The sequence below is a fragment of the Macaca fascicularis genome, chromosome 1 (assembly GCF_037993035.2).
Source record: "Macaca fascicularis isolate 582-1 chromosome 1, T2T-MFA8v1.1".
Lineage (NCBI taxonomy): Eukaryota > Metazoa > Chordata > Mammalia > Primates > Cercopithecidae > Macaca > Macaca fascicularis.
Window position 1 is genome coordinate 178,015,304 of NC_088375.1, and position 19,867 is coordinate 178,035,170.

Consider the following 19,867-nt stretch of genomic DNA (forward strand, 5'->3'; position numbering starts at 1 on the left):
CAAAACTATTGTTTAAAATTAGCCAAGTGTGGTGGCACAGGCCTACAGTCTCAGCTACTCAGAAGGCTGAGACAGGAGGATCACTTGAGTTCCAGGCTTCAGTGAGCTATGATTGCACCACTGCACTCCAGCCTCGGTGACACAAAGACCTTGTCTCTTAAAAAACAACAAACAAACAAACAAAAAACAGAGTAAAGTTCACGGCAACAGTTTTTTGAGATCTTCTGGCATTTTGTTTATTGACTCTCTGGATGGCCAAGGAACAACAACATCTGATTATGAGAGTGTTTTGGGAAAGTTAGCCAAAACTTTAGCAAAAAAAATCCCAGGAAAGCTTTATCAAAGAGTCCTTCTCCACCATGACAATGCTCCTGCTCATTCCTCTCATCAAACAAGGGCAATTTGCATGAATTTTCAAGGAAAATCATTAGGCATCAACCTTACAGTTCTGACTTGGCTCCTTCTGACTTTTTTTTGTTTCCATATATATGTGTATACATATCTTTAAAACAAACCCATTTTCTTTTTTTTTTTTGAGTGGGAGTCTGGCTCTGTTGCCCAGGCTGGAGTGCAGTGGCAGGATCTTGGCTCACTGCAAGCTCCGCCTCCCAGGTTCACGCCATTCTCATGCTTCAGCCTCCCAAGTAGCTGGGACTACAGGCGCCCACCACCACACCCGGCTAATTTTTTGCATTTATAGTAGAGACGGGGTTTCACCATGTTAGCCAGGATGGTCTCTATCTCCTGACCTCCTGATCCGCCCGCCTTGGCCTCCCAAAGTACTGGGATTACAGGTGCGAGTCACTGCACCCGGCCCCATTTTCTTTTAGTTATTCATGTAAAAAAGACTGCACTGACATGGTTGAAATCTCAGGACGGTAAATTCTTTAGGAATGGACTCAATGGCTGCTATAATTGCTTACAAAAGTATCTTGACCTTGATGGCATTTATGCTAAAAAATAAAGTTGGCCGGGCATGGTGGCTCATGCTGGCAATCAATCCTAGCACTTTGGGAGGCCAAGGCAGGAGGATCACATGAGCTCAGGAGTTTAAGACCAGCTTGGGCAACATAGTGAGACCTCATCTGTATTTAATTTTTCTAAGAAATCATCTCTATTGAAAAATCTGAAATTAAAATTAAAACTGTTTCCATTTTTTATCCTTTAATTCCATTTTTCATTTTTATCTTTTAATTCCATTTTTCCACAAATTTTTTGAAGTGCTGTCATATCTTTTTCTCAAAGCTATATAGTCCCAAATATAATTTGATGGTCCTTTTTTTAATCAAAAGCTAAACTGCAGAAAAAAAGAGATTCTTCCTAAATTCAAGTTCTCATACATCTTTCATCTTAAGAAGACACTTTCTAAATTATTTTGAATAACAAATGACTATATGTAAGACAAGCTTGCCTAACAAATGTATCAATCTTTACTACATGGGAGAAAACTTCAGATGGAATCAGTAACAACAAAAAAGATACTTATCAAGGATATGGTAATATGATAATTATCCCTGAAGAATGATTTCACACTTACAAATGTAGAATATCATTTTAAAGTCTCTAAAGATTACTTTAAAAATTAGTATACTAAGTAGTTACAACATAGTGAAGCTTATAACTCAAAAAGACAAGTGAAAAAAAAACCTGTGGTTGTAACATTACATTAGCAGGTACCTGTTACAGAATTGTACATGGATTCAAAAGTACTGGATCTCAAACAACTTAAATAACAATAAATATGGTATTCTAGAAAGCCATGGTAGATAACTGAAAAAATACTCCTAGTAATGACAAGAATCTGAAATGTGAGAGTAGAAAAAAACATTTCTAAAATAATATTTACATATATGGTTTTGAATTCACATTTTTCTAAAATAATAAAAATGGAAAAAAGATATGTATAGGAATGTGTAAAATAGCATTAATCATAACAAACAAGATGTAAAAACTACCAAATTTCCATCAGTAATAGAATGGACAGATAATAGTATAGTCTTAATGTAATACTATATAGCAATGAGAATGAATTACAACTACATGCAATGACATGGATAGATCTCATAAAGATAATCCTATGTAAAGAAGCCAGATACAGTAGAATTCTGTCTCTATAAAGTTCAAAAACAGGTGAAACTATTCATGGATAGTAGTTCCCACTGGTGGGGTGGAGGATGGAAACAAGGGGATATGGGACACAAGGGGACTTCTAGGATACTGGTCATTTTCCATGTGTTTATCTAAGTCCTGGTACACGGGTGTGTTCAGTTTGTGAAAATTTATTGAGAATTTATGTAAAAGATGCCAGTACACTTTTGTATATGGAGTACAATAAAAAAGTTAAGAACGTTTGGAGGACACTATATACCTAAGCTGTGACGAGCCAAGAGATCACACATGTATCAGCCAGTTGGGCCTCATGGGGTGGTCAGCAACCTTTACTCATTCGTGTCAAGAGCCATAACTCTGGTGATCAGCAGCGTTATATAATGCACATATGTCCTGATCCCTACCATCCCCAGACTCCTGCCAAAACACCACAACGCTCCTTTCTTCTTTGCCCATGGTGAAATAAAACAATTTCATTGCTCTTCTCCAAATTTCCTTTCCCTGAAAATCCTTTAAAGTTCTCTAAAGGATGGTTCTGACAAGGAAGCAAGAGACTTCCTTTATCTCCAACTTATTAAATAAATACCATATTTATTAAATAGTACTTTATATACATATTTAATTCCCAAAACTCCTACAAGGTAAATATTATTATGCCCTATTTACAAGTGAGCAAACTGGAAATTAGAAATCAGTGAGTGACAGGATGGTGTGTCTGCCTCTAATGCCCAAGCTCAAAATTCACACAATTTTACCCTTCAATAATCAGGTTTCCTTGATTACAGCTTATCAAGGGTGCTCACTTGCATGCTTAAGAGGATAAGCATTATCTCTAGCATTAGATTTGAGAAATGAGGTCACAGTGAAGGAATAGAGTCTAGCAGTGATAGGCTAAGGAGGGAGGGACAATGCGTGAAAATAATCAAGTATGGAGAATTTCTGTGTTCAGTTAGAGAGTAAGGCTGGGGTAGGGCTGTGGCCTTTGTATGGATCAGATATACTAAGGTTATTCATCAAGAGGTGCTGGAAAATCAAGAAAATAACACATAAACTGAGAGTCTTAAGAGTCTCTAAATCCCCTAACAAAATATGTAAAATGAACTTAAATTTTATTAAGAGAATGAACTTGTACATCCTTGAAGACTTTTTTCTCCTAATTGTTCTTACCCCATTAGTCTCCACATTCATTTGCTCATTCATTCAACAAATACGTTCTGAATGTCTGACGTGTAGTAGGCATTGCCTTGAATTGTGAAAATAAATGGAATTTGCCTTCTGGTGGAGAACACAAACAATAAACAAATATATAACATTATAGTTGTGCTTGGTATGCTAAAAGACAAAAAATAAGGAAATTTTTTAATAGAAGAAACATAGTGATGTAATGATGATACATGAAGAAAGCAGAGTGACAAGGTGACAGGAAAATGGGCTATTTTAAATAGATCAGGAAAGATCTACAGAAATGATTTCTTTTTTAGTAAAGACTTGTTCTATACCTAACTTCTTTAATTACATGATATGCTGTATTCTGCTTTATTTATTTGTTTAGAGACAGGGTCTCTCTTTGTCACAGAAGCTGGAATGCAGTAGGATGCTCACAGCTCACTGCAGCCTCAACCTCCCAGGCCTAAGCGATCCTCTCGCCTCGGTTCCCCAAGTCGCTGGGACTACAGGCACGTGCCACCAGGCCTGGCTAATTTTTGTGTTTCTTGTTGAGACATGGTTTCACCATGTTGCCCAGGCTGGTTCAAGGAATCCACCCACCTCAGCCTCCCAAAGTGCTGGGATTACAGGAGTGAGATATGACACCTCTGCTTTATTTTTAAAATAAGTGTTTATACTGGTTTTAGATTGTAACTTTAAAATATTTCTTTAAAACTTTGTGCAGCAGCAATAGAAAGAAAAATAAATAAATAAAATATTTAATACTTTTTTTTTTTTTTTTTTTTTTTGAGACAGAGTCTCGTTCTGTCACCCAGGCTAGAGTGCAGTAGCATGATCTCAGCTCACTGAAACCTCTTCTTCCCAGATTCAAGCGATTCTCCTGCCTCAGCCTCCCGAGTAACTGGGACTACAGACATGTACCACCACGCTCAGCTCATTTTTGTATTTTTAGTAGAGACAGCGGTTTGCCATCTTGGCCAGGCTGGTTTTGAATGCCTGGCCTCTCATGTGATTCACCTGCCTCAGCCTCCCAAAGTGCTGGGATGACAGGCATGAGCCACCACGCCCAGCCAATAAAATACTTCTTTAAAATTTAAGTTCATCTATGATTCCACAGGAAAATCAACTTTATTTTTACATAATCATTTAAGATTAAAAAATAGAGTCAAGGAAACAGTTTACAGCCAAGCTGATTACAGGATTACATGCCTGTAATCCAAGCACTTTAGGAGGGCTAGGCAAGAGGATCGCTTGAAGCCAAGAGTTTGAGTCCAGCCTTGACAACACAGGAAGACCCCGTCTCTACAAAAAGAAAAAAAATTTAAAAAAAATTAAAAATTAGCCGGGCATGGTGGCACTCACCTGTAGTCCCAGCTACTCAGGAATAGGAGGCAGGAGTGGTGTGATGGAGCATACCTGGAGTCCCAGCTACTGCGGAGGCTGAAGTACAAGAATTGCTTGAGCCCGGGAGGCAGAGGTTGCAGTGAGCCGAGATCATGCCATTGCACTCCAGCCTGGGGGACAGAGGAAGCCTCTGTCTCCAACAAAAACAAAAAAAAGAGGAGGCAGGAGGATCATGGAGGATCACTTGAGCCCAGGAGTTCGAGATTACAGTGAGCTATGATTGCACCACTATACTCCAGCCTGGGCGACAAAGTGAGACCCAGACTCCAAAAAAAAAAAAAAAAAGGGAAAAGGAAAAAAAAAAAAAAACCGTTTACCAGTATAAATTCTTTAACACGGTTGGAGAATGTATTAGCATTCAGTAGACTCTGCCAGGAACACTTATCCATGCCCTCTCTTACGTCTTTCCAACTCTGGTCCTCATGTGTCTATTTTCTTTTTGTCTCTCTTATTGCACGTTTCATCTCCTTCTTATTCATCCTCCTTTATTTTCCTGTCTTCAAACAACTCCCCTTCCATTCTCATTAACCACTCCTGAATGTTTTCTTGTTGACTACATAATTTTACAGTCCATAAAATTTTTTTGTTGTTGTTGCTGTTGTTGTTGTTGAGACGGAGTCTCGCTCTGTCACCCGGGCTGGAGTGCAGTGGCCGGATCTCAGCTCACTGCAAGCTCCGTCTCCCGGGTTCACGCCATTCTCCTGCCTCAGCCTCCCGAGTAGCTGGGACTACAGGTGCCCGCCACCTCGCCCGGCTAGTTTTTTGTATTTTTTTAGTAGAGACGGGGTTTCACTGTGTTAGCCAGGATGGTCTCGATCTCCTAACCTCGTGATCCGCCCATCTCGGCCTCCCAAAGTGCTGGGATTACAGGCTTGAGCCACCGCGCCCGGCCCATAAAATTTCTTTTTAAAGTAGAGTTGTGGAATGATTTAGAATTCTCTCCAAAACAAAACAAGAAACATGACCTGTGTTTTTTTCTCTAGAGCCCTCAGGTTTCATTTTAATGGCTACCCCAGATATTACAACATGCATCCTTAACTTACTTCAGTCTAATAAAAGTTTGTGCTTTTACATTTCCCAAAGGATTTTAGAACCCTATAACTCTACTTTTTCTCATACCTTTTCTGTTCTTGCATTTCATTCCTACATATATATTTAATCTTGCAAGATATTATTTTGTATAGTCAGTATCTATTTAGTCACCCACATACTTAGACTTTCCAACGCTCTTCATTTCTTTTTGCATTTCTTCCTTCCACCTGGGATCACTTCCTGTCATCCTGAAGAATTCCCTTTGGTGTTCCCTTTACTATATGTCTTCTGTTGACAAACTGTCTCAATTTATGTTTGCATAAAAATGCATTTTGCCTTCATTCATTCATTCATTCATTTTGAGACAGAGTCTCGCTCTGTTACCCACGCTGGAGTTTATTTTATTTATTTATTTATTTATTTATTTATTTATTTTGAGACACAGTCTCACTCTGTCACCCAGGCTGGAGTGCAGTGGTGCGATCACGGCTCACTGCAACCTCCGCCTCCCGGGTTCAAGCAATTCTCCTGCCTCAGCCTCCTGAGTAGCTGGGATTACAGATATGTGCCACCAAACCTGGCCAATTTTTGTATTTTTAATAGAGATGGTGTTCACCATGTTGGCCAGGCTGGTCTCAAACTCCTGACCTCAGGTGATCCTCGCCTTGGCCTCCCAAAGTGCTAGGATTACAGGCATGAGCCACCGCGCCCAGTTTGCCTTTATTTTTGAAGAACATTTTTGCTGGGCATAAAATTATAGGCTGGTAGTTTGTTTCTTTTACTTCTTTGAGGGTAAAAAAAATTCCATTCCATTTTTCCCTTGTTTACATTGTTTTAGTTGAGAAGTCAACTTATTATTGTCCCTTTGAAGATAATACACTTTTTTCCCCCTCTGGCTGCTTTTAAGATATTCTCAACATTTTTTCCCCCATTTCTGCAAGGATACATACAGTCTACACCAGCATAAGGGAAACTCAAGAAAAGGGAATTGGTTTAGACCAGTTGCACAATGACATCTCTAGAATGGTTTTCTCATATTTATTCTGCTTGGAACTTCTGAATCTGTGGCTTGAGGCATTTTATCAGTTTTAGAATACTTTCTGCCATTATCTCCTCAAATGCTGCCTCTGCCCTATTCGCTTTGTCCTCTTCTTCTGGAATTGTGTATTACCTACTGTGTATGACCATCAGTGGTCTTGAATTCAAGATGACATTCATACCCCAGGATACAAAAGGTGGTAATGTTACATCAGTTTTACTTAGCTTTTTATGAGAACTTAGGACAGAAACACAGAATGTCAGGATGGCATAATCAAAAACATCTTCATCAGAAGTTCTTAAAATATTCAGTTGCTACTTCCATGCCTCCTCAATCACACAGGGGTACATGAAGTTGTGAAGGCCATGAGTGGATACAGTATACTCCAGCATATACAAGCCTCAAACAAGAAATACTTCATATAATAAGCTCATTCTTGTAGCTTCTAAGCCTCCCACCAGGAGGTGCTTAAGTGTGAAGAGATACCTTAAAAGGGAACTGGAGGTCTGTTTCCCTGTAAGTTTTATGCTGGCAGAAATGGTGAATAATGTAGTCTCTTGGGAGTATAACATGTCCATTCGTAGTCCTCCCAGTCCAAATGCAGTTAACCAATCACAGGTCATTTTTACAATAAATATTGTTGTTTGGCAATAGAACTGATAAATCACATTTATCTTAGTCTATGTCCAGAGAAACTATATTAAAAGAAGGTAAACCTGGGGTTACCGTTTTACAGAAAAAAAAAAAAAGGAGGCTTGCAATTAACTTTTTCTATATGGGTTCCAATAATACATGTATTAGACTTTTTGCTGGGTTCTCACATGTGTCTTATACTTTCTTTCCATCCTTTTACCTCTCTATCCTTCAGTCTGGATATTTTCTTCTGACCCATCATCTACTTCATGAATCCTCTCTTTAATGGAATCTAATCTGCTATTCATCATCTAAAGGATAATTCAATTATTGTATTTTTCAGTCCTAGAATTTCCTTTATTTTTTATAGATTCCAGTCGTCTGCTAATATTCTCCACTTTAAAGTATCAGTTATTTTAAATCCTGTGTCTGATATCTTTACTCTCTGCATCTCCTACAAACCTGTTTCTATTATCCTCACCCTATCTCTTGGAATGCTGAACATTGTGTGTGAAAATCTATAGATGCTCTGACAGTTTTATTTTACCCCAGAGAAGAAAGATAAGAGGCAGATCCATCTAGGATTAAGCTTATTCTAAGCAGGATATCCATCTTCAGTGGGTTGCAACCAAAAACCCAACTGTTTATCAGACTCCCCTTGATAAACTGTGAACTTCAACTGTTGTCTCCCAAGACTCAAACTCTGCTTAGTTCTTCTGCCTTTTAGTCACTTCACATAGTCTGGATATTTGTCCTATCCAAATCTCACACTGAAATTTAATCTCCAGTGTTGGAGATGGGGCCTATTGGGAGATGTCTGGGTCATAGGAGAAGATCCCTCATGAACAAATGAACACTGGTAAAAATATTTTGCTTAAAATCCAGTATGACTAAACACAGCAAATACTTAATACATATTGATTGTATTATTCCATTAATTAAGGCTGGAAAAACTGAAATCAATTATGGAATACCATATAGTTCCAACTTACACTCAAACACATTAAAAAAAAAAAAAAAAGAAAGAGCTGGGCATGGTAGCTCATGTCTGTAATCTCAGCATTCTGGGAGGCCAGTGTAGGTGGATCACTTGAGCACAGGAGTTTGAGACTACTCTGAACAATATAGTGAGACCCTGTCTCTACCAAAAATATATATATAATATATATAATGTATAGTGAGAAACAGTAAAATAAATTTTTTAAAATAATATGAAAATAACTTATACTTGTCATATTGCCCAAGTAAAACAAGCATTTAGAAAAAAAAGTATGGCATATTTAAAAATTTTAGATCTCTTATTTTACGAGAGTCAGTTTTAACTTACCTTATAATTCATTTATAATTTAGAAACTGAGATGTTGATTAAGAACATACTGTTCTTAATAGTATATATAATCTGAAGAAAAATGATTCTGAAAAAATGAAGTATATTAATAATATACTAACATTCAAAGTAAGAGACATATAGCAAGATTTTATAAATTATCTTTAATAATATAAAAGATTGTTTAAAAAGATCTAGTGGCAGATTAAAAAGAGAATTATGAATACTTTAAAAACAAAGGTACCACCCAAAGAAATACATAAAATTTATCAGAGGCAAACACTGCCAAACATAAGACACCACTTAAGCAAGAATACTGTTCCCTTGAAGGGATGAAGAAGGCTTCTATTATTAGCAGAGATAACTGCCTGAAATTCTTTCCTTAATAACACCATACTAAAAATAAAAAGGTAAATCATATTTCAAAATAAACACATTGCTTTTCATATGCATTTCAATCACTTCAATAACAGAGAAAAATAAAAGCCTGATTTAAGGTTTACATTTCTCTTATATTTGTAGCTGATGAATACACTAGGTAGATTTGCTGTCATTTTTATAACATATTTAATGTTTTAAGGGTCCTATGCCAGCCACTTACTCATTATTTCTTAAAGGATTTGAGATTAGATCTTCCTGCTAGGTCAAATTAAATTATCCGCCTGGCTTCAAAAATTATTAATACTTCCTCTACAAAATATTTTCCCTATCATTGAGGAAACCACAGGAATCTCAGAAGAATAAATGGGGTGGTATTATCATTACAAAGCAGTACCAAATGCTTTCAAGAAAGCTAACATGGACCACAAGGTAAGTGGATATTTTGGGATTTTTTATAAAAAGCAGCAAGATAAAGCAGGGTTGTGTCAGCATGAAAAAGGGAGACAGTTCATGGAACTGAGGTAATTACCTCAATGTATGTTCGACCTACAAAATTCTTTCTAATTTATATGGATATGTTAGAGAAAGTTTGGTAGAAAAGCATTTTTAGCTCTTTTTACCAAAAATGCTTTGGTAGAAAAGCATTTTTAGAGTGTATTATCTGTATTGAAAATATATGTATAGCCTCATTTTGGTTCTACTACAAGTGGACTATGACTTTAAAATGACCCATTCACACTAAATGCCATCTGCTGCCCACACTTACCCCCTCTCCAGCTTATGCCTCTTTCCTCCAAGAGTTTCTATGATGGATATCATGGGATCTGGAATACATACATACATATATATGTATACAAAATACATATAATGTGTTTGTGTATATGTCTTCCAAGTGATATACAGGAGAGGGTGAAAAGTGAGCAGCTTCTGGAGAATTAGAGGTTCCTGAACATATTCATTTGCAGAAAGAAGACTCGAGTAAAACAAGACAGGAGGTAGTGAATTCTTCCCTCTCTCTCATTAATAAATTTCTGGTCTCAGAACCAGATCACAGATTATTCTCATAGTTCAGCTAATTGTGGGTTTAAGTACATAATGGTGTCTACATACACAAAAGTACATAAGTAATTCTGAGTGCTTTTTCATCTACCTACATTTTCTCATGTACTTCTCACAACACTAGAAGAGAACATATGGTATTATTCCCTTTTTTAGATTGAGTTTGACCACATGGCTGGTTTATGACAAAACAAAGGTTCTACCCCAGGTCTTCTAAGTCCAATATACTACAGAGAGTATATATACTATATCATGTTGCCTTTGTGGACATACTCGGGAACTAGCTACCATTTACAACATTGTTTCCTATTTAAAATACCCTTTGAAAGTCAAGCAACTGATTACACCAAATGAACGAAATCCATTCAGATATTAAGGACACAATTCAAAAATCATATAAATTATATATATATATATATATATATCAGCAAAAGAAACCTGAATAGCACATAATTCATTTACCTAATTGTTTGAGAGAATAATTCAACTGATTGTAATTCAATCACTAATCTAATATTTGAGAAGAAACATAGTTTCATTATTTGGAACCAATATTTAACACTTGTTTAGAATTTGAATAATTTCAAAAGTAAAATCAATTTACTGTGAATGTGTGTACATTCACTTTTATTTCACTATTAGTTCCATTTCATTCTTATTCATCTTCCATATTTGGGAAAAAACAAATTACATGACTTAGTCATAAAGGATATTGCTTTTAATATAAACATTAATAAGTATCATAAAGCACAGATGAAGTAGTCATTAAGAACTTTCTTCAACCTAGGCAACCACAAAACAGGGGCAGATTACTACAGCTCTATCTCAATGTTGGTGTGAGAACTGAAGGCATTTCAACGGAAAGTAAGTACTTCCTAACACAGGGTGCAGAACTTACCTACAATTACCATGCATCTCACCATCTCCACAACAGTCTCATCTATCTGTATAGCATTTTATCTTTTCCAAAGCCATTTTATGTACCTCAACTCATTTGATCTTCATAACTATTCCAGAAAGTAGGCAGGCCAAGTATGATCATTGTCATATTACGAAGGAGAAAACAAAGGCTCAGCGTCTAATGGTTTTTCCCAAAGGTCAGATAACTAGTAGTAGAAATGGAATTAAATTCCAGAGCTAATACCTTCTTATACCAACGTTTTCTTCTAGAATATCAAATCATTTGTACAAGTTCTCTTTCATCTGGTTACTAAAGGTTACTGGCAATCGTTAGTCAAGATTACTTTTATATCAGTAAACACATTGAAATCACTAGTATTTCTAAGAAACATGGGTTAAAACTGGTAGAATTCAGCACATTTATAATAAGAAAGATTGAGGCATCAAATTAAATTCTGGAAAAATTAAAATAAAAATGTTAATCATCTATATACGGCATTTCAAAAAACGTTATTTATCTCTAAATATGGACTAAAAGACATTTAAATCTTATTTTCTCAATTCTGATAAATATGAGCAGACATAGAAAATTATATCCCTGTAGGTTTGAAACTCAGAACGTACTAGGCATTTTGACTTTATCGTCCATACAGCAGAGACTTTGCAGTCTGAGAACCCTGAATTTGATTGTTAGCTCTACCAGTTAATAGCACTGGAACCTTGGACAAGTTACTTAAAGTATCTGTTTCTCAATTTCTTCATTTGTTAAATGGAGATAATACCAAACTTCGAGGATTACTCTGGGGAATAAAAAAAAGCAAGTGCGTATATAGTACGGTTATTAGAATATAGTAACAACTTAATCAAATTGTACCTTTTATCACTGAAGTGTTGCAAATATGTTTCCTTTTCCCCTGTTCTACATTACATCTACATTTCAGATTCAGGAATTCCAATTTTCATTAACCAGGATGAATAATTACATACATCCATTTTGAGGAGTTAAATCTTTTAAAAATCGGTTTAATGATAGCTTTGTAAAGGACCTCACAGATTCGCTATTCCAGTGTTATCCTTTAGGAGGGGAAGAAAACAAGGACCAGGGAGTTTAAATTGGTCAGGGCTTCCACACTAGCACACAAGTCAGAAACAAATCCTAGTAAAGGACCAAAATACCACAGACATAACTTTTAGTTCCGTCAATTGATGGGACAGTTGTGTGAAATTTGATTTATCATTTAGGACTTGATATTTACATTTCAAAATAAGGTAACACTTTTCGCTTTTTTGTTTTGTTTTGATTTGGTTTGGTTTATCCTTCCTGTTATCTCAAAAACAAGTGGGGAATTAGTAAAATATTTACTTAATTTCTTGAAAGCAGTCTGTAGGCCACTCATGTAACTATTTGAAAAACAGAAAGGGTAACTTCTTGGTGAGACTTTGCTGACAAGAAAGAACCTAAGTATCCCTTGGTGAAAAATTCCAATGAAGAATAATTATTTCATAAACCACATATGGGTAAATGTATTTCTGGAGTAAAATGTTGAAAAAAAATTTGTTTAAATCATAAACCACATATATACTACTCCTCATCTTGAAAATGCAGGCTTCTTTTAAAATAAATAATTGGCATTATAATTTTTTTTCTTCAACCAGTCTTTATATAGCACAAACAACAGGACCATTCTAGAATTTCTATCACCTTTAGAGAAGTTGAATAAGAGATGAACAAGTCTAATTACAAGAGCTCTCTAACAGTTCTACCCTATCGAGAGTGAGAACCTAAACAGTAAATATAGATTTTTTTTTTTTTTTTTGAGACGGAGTCTCACTCTGTCTCCCAGGCTGGAGTGCAGTGGCCGGATCTCAGCTCACTGCAAGCTCCGCCTCCCGGGTTTACGCCATTCTCCTGCCTCAGCCTCCCAAGCAGCTGGGATTACAGGCGCCCGCCACCTCGCCCGGCTAGTTTTTTGTATTTTTTTTTTTTTTTTTTTTTTTTTTTTTTGAGACAGAGTCTCGCTCTGTCGCCCAGGCTGGAGTGCAGTGGCGCGATCTCAGCTCACGGCAAGCTCCGCCTCCCGGGTTCACGCCATTCTCCTGCCTCAGCCTCCTGAGTAGCTGGGACTACAGACGCCCGCCACCGCGCCCGGCTAATTTTTTTGTATTTTTTTAGTAGAGACGGGGTTTCACCGTGGTCTCGATCTCCTGACCTTGTGATCCGCCTGCCTCGGCCTCCCAAAGTGCTGGGATTACAGGCGTGAGCCACCGCGCCTGGCGTTTTTTGTATTTTTTAGTAGAGACGGGGTTTCACAGTGTTAGCCAGGATGGTCTCGATCTCCTGACCTCGTGATCCACCCGTTTCGGCCTCCCAAAGTGCTGGGATTACAGGCTTGAGCCACCAAGCCCGGCTGAGAAAAATTTTTAGTAGATAAAAAGCATTACTTATAAACTCTGCCAGCCCATATAATCTGTTTCCAAAAACAGTCCCCCAGCAATTTAATAATACAACAGACTAATGAAGGAGAAAATTTAAAACATTTTAAATAAGGCTTTACTAACAAATACAAAGATTTCCATATACTTTTAAAAAACAAATTAAAACTACTGCTATTAAAACTATTCCATTTTCAATTTTTGCTTTTTATACCTAACTTTGGTCCATAAATTGATATATCAACAACTGAAGTTATAATTTCTTTATTTCCTTCTTTTATTTTTTTAAGATGGAGTCTCACTCTGTCACCCAGGCTGTAGTGCAATGGCGCGATCTCGGCCCACTGCAACTTCTGCCTCCCGGGTGCAAGTGATTCTCCTGCCTCAGCTTCCCAAGTAGCTGGGATTATAGGCGCACACCATCACAGCAGGCTAATTTTTGTATTTTTAGTAGAGACGAGGCTTCACCATGTTAGGCAGGTTGGTCTCAAACTCCTGACCTCAAGTGATCCACCTACCTCAGCCTCCCAAAGTGCTGCGATTACAGGTGTGAGCCACTGTGCTTGGCTTAAAATTTCTAAATGTATAATTAGCATAACAGTCAAAGTTGGTCATGGTAGGACACACTTGTAATTCCAACACTGTGAGGCTGAGGCAAATAGATTGCTTAAGTCCAGAAGTTCGAGACCAGCCTGGCCAACACAGTCCCTAAAAAAGCTAATTCATAAACAAATAAATAAGAAACAGAAAAAAAGTCAAGAGAGAAAGCACATAAGATGTTCCTTGCTTCTCCATTTCCATGTTTTTATAACCATTTGTCTGTCTGTCTGTCTGTCTGTCTATCTGTCTATCTATCTATCTATCTATCTATCTATCAATCAATCAATCAATCAATCAAAGACAGGGTCTCCCTATGCGCCCAGGCTGGTCTTGAACTCCTGGGCTCAAGGGATCCTCCTGCCTCGGTCTCCCAAAATGCTAGGATTACAGGCATGGACCACCACACCTGGCCAACCTTTTAAAATTAAATCATCTCTTATTAGCTTTTTTAGTAGAAATTCATTTTGCAATGTCTAAAATCTACAGCAATTAAAAATGCACCTGCTTTCAACAAAAACTGCTGGGACAATTGGTTATCCACCTGCAAAAAGTTAGTCTTACACCCTTATCTCACACCATACACAAGAATTAATTCAAAATAGATCACATAGTTAAATATAAGGGCTAAAATAATAAAATATTTACGAGAAAACATAAAAGAAAATCTTTGAGACTTGGGCTAGGCAAAGATTTCTTGCCATGACATCAAGAGCATAGTCCTTAAAATAATTTTAAAAACTAATAAATTGGATCCCATGAAAATTCAAAACTTTATACTTCAAAAGACACAAGAAAATGAAAAGACACAACAGACTGGAAGAAAATATTTGCGAAATATATCCATTAAAGGATCTGTATCCATAATTTACAAAGAATCCTCATAACTCAACTTATAGGATGACAAGCAACCCAATTAGAAAATGAACAAGAGATATAAACAGACATTTCATCAATGAAAATACACAAATGACTAGTAATTACATGAGACAATGTTCAACATCATTAGTCCTTAGGAAAATGTAAAATTAATGCCTCAATGAGATACTATTTCGCACCCACTAGAATGGCTGTAATAAATCAGGCAGACACTAACAAATGTTGGCAAAGATACTCAGAAAAGGGAACTTTCATACATCTTTGATGGGACTGTTATAAAATGGTGTGACCATTTAAAAGTGTGGCAGTTTCTCAAAAAGTAAAACATAAAACTATGATATGACCCAGCAATTCTACTTCTAGTTATCTACCCAAGCTATGTGCAAACATATGTCCACACAAAGACTTACATCTTACATGTGAATATTCGTAATGCCATTATTTATAATAGCCCAAAACTTGAAACCATGACCATCAACTGGTTTTGTATAGAGAAAATGTGGTATATCCACACAATGGAATATTATTCAACTATAAAAAGGAACAAACTAATGACACATGCTCTGTCATGCATGAATCTCAAAAGCATTTTTAAAGAAGCTAGACACAAAAGATGACATATTGAATGATCATGTTTATGAAGAAGTGCCTAGAAAAAGCAAATTTATACAGGCAGAAAACAGATTAGTGATTTCCTGGGACTGAGGGTAGGAAAGAGATTAACTGTGATGGGTATAAGGAATCTTACTGTGGTGTCCTCAAATGTCCTAAAACTGATCTATAATGATGGTTGCAACATTTGGCAAAATTAGTAAAAATCATTGAATTGTACACTTAGAACGGATGAATCTCATATATAAAATATACCTAAATAAAGCTGTTTTCTTTTTTTTTTTTTTTTTTTTTTGAGATGGAGTCTTGCTCTGTCACCCAGGCTGGAGTGCAGTGACGCAATCTCGGCTCACTGCAACCTCTGCCTCCCGGGTTCAAGCGATTCTCCTGCCTCGGCCTCCTCAGTAGCTGGGATTACAGGTACCTGCCACCACGCTCAGCTAATTTTTGTGTTTTTAGTAGAGACAGGTTTTCGCCATGTTGGCCAGGTTGGTCTCAAATTTCTGACCTCAACTGAACCGTCCGCCTCAGCCTCCCAAAGTGCTGGGATTACAGGCATGAGCCACAGTTTAAAAAAAAAAAAAAAAAAAAAAAAGACTTGTTTCACTTGTCCCTTGAAGAATTATATGAGTAACTGTAGATTGTAGCAGTTTCTATAATTTTTATTAAACAATTGTACTGATCATAATCTTGGATAGGAAACCATAGTATCACTTTTCAGAGGATCTAATACAGTGTTAGGAAAACTCCTTCAACTGGTTGTTCATTGGACAGAGGTTCTCCAGGAAAAGGATTTCTCATAAATCAAAGTTCTTTCTGTTTATATTTTAAGAAGCCAGTGCCTGGAAACAATTCAAAAGTACACACAAGAGATTTAAGTTGTCTTTGACAATGGACTGATTGATCTGATGGGTATTCTACTCTACATTCAGATTACAGTATACAAACTTAAAAAGACCAGCAAAAATTTTTAACACAATTTGAAAGGACATAGGGTTAAGTTATATAACTTTGAGAGTGTACATGTCCAAATGTCAAAGGCACTGTTTGCTTGAGCAACTGTATAATGTTGTAACACAATAGTCCTTAATAATGATACTAAATGACAAGTAACATTACAGGCTTACTGTATCCCTTACAATCCCTGGATCGTCCTGTATTCATCTTAAACATATTCTAACTATCCACTCTACTTATAAGGTCTTTCAAAAATAACCCAGGACTTCATAACCCTCACAGAACCGCAAAGAATTTTACAAACTTTTTAGGTCATTGCAAAAATACCACCTTGTCTGACCACCTTATTGAAAACTGCCAACCTCACAAAACTATCTTCCTTTCCCTGCTTCATTTTTCTCAGTAAAATTAAATATACCTTTTACATATATATTCTGATTACTGTCTGCCTTCCCCTACTAGAAAGCTCCACGAAAAGATCCGTTTTTTCGTTGCTGTATCCTCATTGCCTAGAACAGTGCCTACCACGCTGCAGGTGCTCAGAGTTTTTTGAACAAATGAATGGGTATTAAACACGTGCAAGAAAACAGGAGCTGATTCTTACCACAGGAATGAACAATGAGTCTCTTCTACTCATTCAACAGCCTTGACTTGGGGTTAAAATACGAATTTTACAAGGAAATAGAGACCTCAGAATAAAATTTCCAGACTGCCTACTCAGCATTTCTTCAGCAAAGAGAAAAAAAAAAAAAAAAGCCAATGTTTCACTTATAATTCTGGATTTACAACAAAGTATTTTTAATAAACAACTGTGTCTATTCTGGAGAGAAGGCAGGTTAATTAAATCCCATGTGACTAATTAACAAAAAAGAAAACAAATGAAAGCTCAACACTTAACTATTCTTACTAGTTAACTTAACTCTAATAAAGTATAACATTTCAAAAGCAGCCTGTCTTCCTACACCCAAAATGGGATCCTATCTCCATGAAGACAGACCTTAGCAGAATATGCCTTAGTAGTCCTGACCTCCTCAACCTCAATCCTGCAAACACCAAGGAAACTTTTTCTCTCCCTTACCCCAGAAGTCTTCCCATAGCCATTTTACAAACACAACCACCTTCAGACCTCTCTGTTCTAATTAACCTCTGACCCAATCCAGCTGCATTCCAGCGTTTAACAACACCCCAGGAAGAAAGACTCACAACCTCTGGCCCCTGGAGCATCCCCCAAACAGTCACCCCCAAAAACCGAGAGTCCTGGAACATGAAGGAATCTGGGGATGGCAGGGACCTCCCGGCAAGACCAGAATTGGAGGACATCTTAGACTTCACTCTGGTACTGCCCATTTCTGTGTGACCTTGGGCTTGTTACTCCATCTCTAGGGGTCTTAGTTTTCTCACCTTAAGGGTGAGGACATGTTGACCGAGTCACTGTAGGATTCAATGAGATCCCATGTAAAGCACCTAACAGGGCACCCGGCAGGAAACGGCGCCTCAGTCCTCAGCGTGCATGATCCCCGCCCTGAGCCTACAGGCTCAGAGCTGGGAGGCGCCTCGTGGATAGAGTCCAATCTCCCGGTTTTGCAGAGGACGACACTGAGGTCCAGAGAAGACAGAAGTGCCTTGCTCCAACCTCCGGAAAGGCGGATGGGCGCGGGACCTGGAACCCAGGACGCCCGTCTTCAGCCCACACCCCCGCCCCCTTCCCTGGACCCTGCGGGAACCGGGCGCCGGTGCCAGGCGAGGCGGTGCGCGCCACCCTCCCGGGGCCCCAGCTCCGCGCGGCCCGGGGCCGCTCCACCTGCCGCCGAGCCCCGCGCCCGCCCGAGGCCCGGGGCTCCCGCCTCTCCACCCGGCCTCCCGCAAGCCAGGCAGCTCGCACAGCGGTCCGGAGCGCGTACTCAACTCTTCACTTTGCCGAAGGTGCCGACGCCCAGCGTGTCGCCCAGCACGTAGTGTCCGATCTTCACCCGCCCGTCGTGCTTCTGCTTCTCAGCCATCTTCCGCGCGCGCGGCCTCGCTTCGCCGCCTGCCGCTCCGCGCCGCCGCCGCTGCCGCCGCCTACCCACAGTGCAGCGGGCCCTGCGGGCGGGGGGGCGGACCCCGAGCCGCGAGGGGCACGGGGCTGCGCGGGGTCCCGGGAGGGGGCGCTGGGCGCGCCGGGCCCAGGTGGGAAGCAACGGGCGAGCGGCGGGCGGGGCGGGGCCGAGGGAGCGCGCGGCGCCGGCTCCCGGGAGTGAGAGGCGCCTGCGGCAGAGCCAGAGGCAGCGACGGCGGGGGCCGGGGACGCGGGGCGCTGGGCGGGAGTGCGGGAGGGGCCGCGCCAGGTGCGCCGGGTCCGAGTGAGGGACGGATGCGGCAGGTGCTGCGAAGTGGGGTGGGCGAGGGTCCCGAGAGAGCCAGGGTGCCCTTTCTGAGGAAAACCGAAGGGGGTGAAAATGGGGGGTGAGGCTGGGGCCCGTTTCTAGGGAATGGAAAGACGTGGAAGTCAAACTGGAAGAAGAGACGAGCCTCGGGTGTGGGGAGCGAGGGGCTGTAAAAGGGAAGAGGCGAGAGGGGAGACTGCGGGAAGGGCCCTGGTCAAAAGGGCAGTGGCAGAAGAGCCTCTAGGAAGCCCCTCAGTTTCGTCTGAGGCTTTTGGATACAGGTCGCGGCACAGGGAGAACGCACGCAGCTCTGTGCGCTCTTGAATTGTCCTCCTCTACTTATTCTGTAATTCCCAATTATTTTGTCCTGTAGATAGAAGAGACCCTCTCCGCCAGAGCTCTCAGTTGTAACTAATTTGCCCACAGTTTTCCAAAAAATCTCAGTCACGGTATTTGCTCGAGTGTATTTTAGCACATGCTTATATAAATAAGTAGTTTTACCACGCGCTTATATAAACATATAGTACCGAAATGTGATACAGCTGTATAAGAGGGAAATGGGAAAGACGTGGAAAGGCAAACAACATTCTGCCCACAGAAAGTAAAATACGTGAGCGACAGAGGAATTGTGAAGGGCGAGGCCAATACAAGGCCACATATTAAAGGAAGAATAAATGTGATATAGAAGTGAAAAGAGTGGTAAGAGGAAATTAGAAGCATGATGCCTAGGTAGCGTGTTCAAAGACTGACCTCGCCACGCCCCCCCCCAAAAAAGAAAAAAGACTGGCAAAGAATTAGGTAATAAAGTGATGATCTCTGCCTCCCTTCCTTCTTTGCCGCCCTTCCTTCCCTCCTTTCCTTCCTTCATGTTGTCCCATTCTTTAATGTTGTTCCGTATTTCAGTGATTAAAGTTTATTTGCTTCTCACCACACACACACAAAGATTCGTATCCGTTTGTTAATTAGCTTGAC

The 19,867-nt window shown here is 39.3% G+C and overlaps 1 protein-coding gene across 4 annotated transcripts in view; it reads right to left on the bottom strand.

Moving 5' to 3' along the window:
* PRKAA2 (protein kinase AMP-activated catalytic subunit alpha 2) overlaps positions 1 to 18,603 on the bottom strand; it is a 61,342-nt gene extending 42,739 nt beyond the window's left edge. For 2 of the 4 annotated variants that reach the window (XM_045370295.3, XM_045370304.3), the window contains exon 1: positions 18,436 to 18,603. In XM_045370295.3, the coding sequence (XP_045226230.1) occupies positions 18,436 to 18,529 (94 nt within the window). In that variant the 5' untranslated portion in view covers positions 18,530 to 18,603. Of the gene's footprint in view, positions 1 to 17,930; positions 18,246 to 18,435 lie in introns of those variants that run through there. The other 2 variants (XM_065521867.2, XM_074005883.1) reach the window with 1 other exon arrangement.
* Positions 18,604 to 19,867: the final 1,264 nt, after the last annotated feature.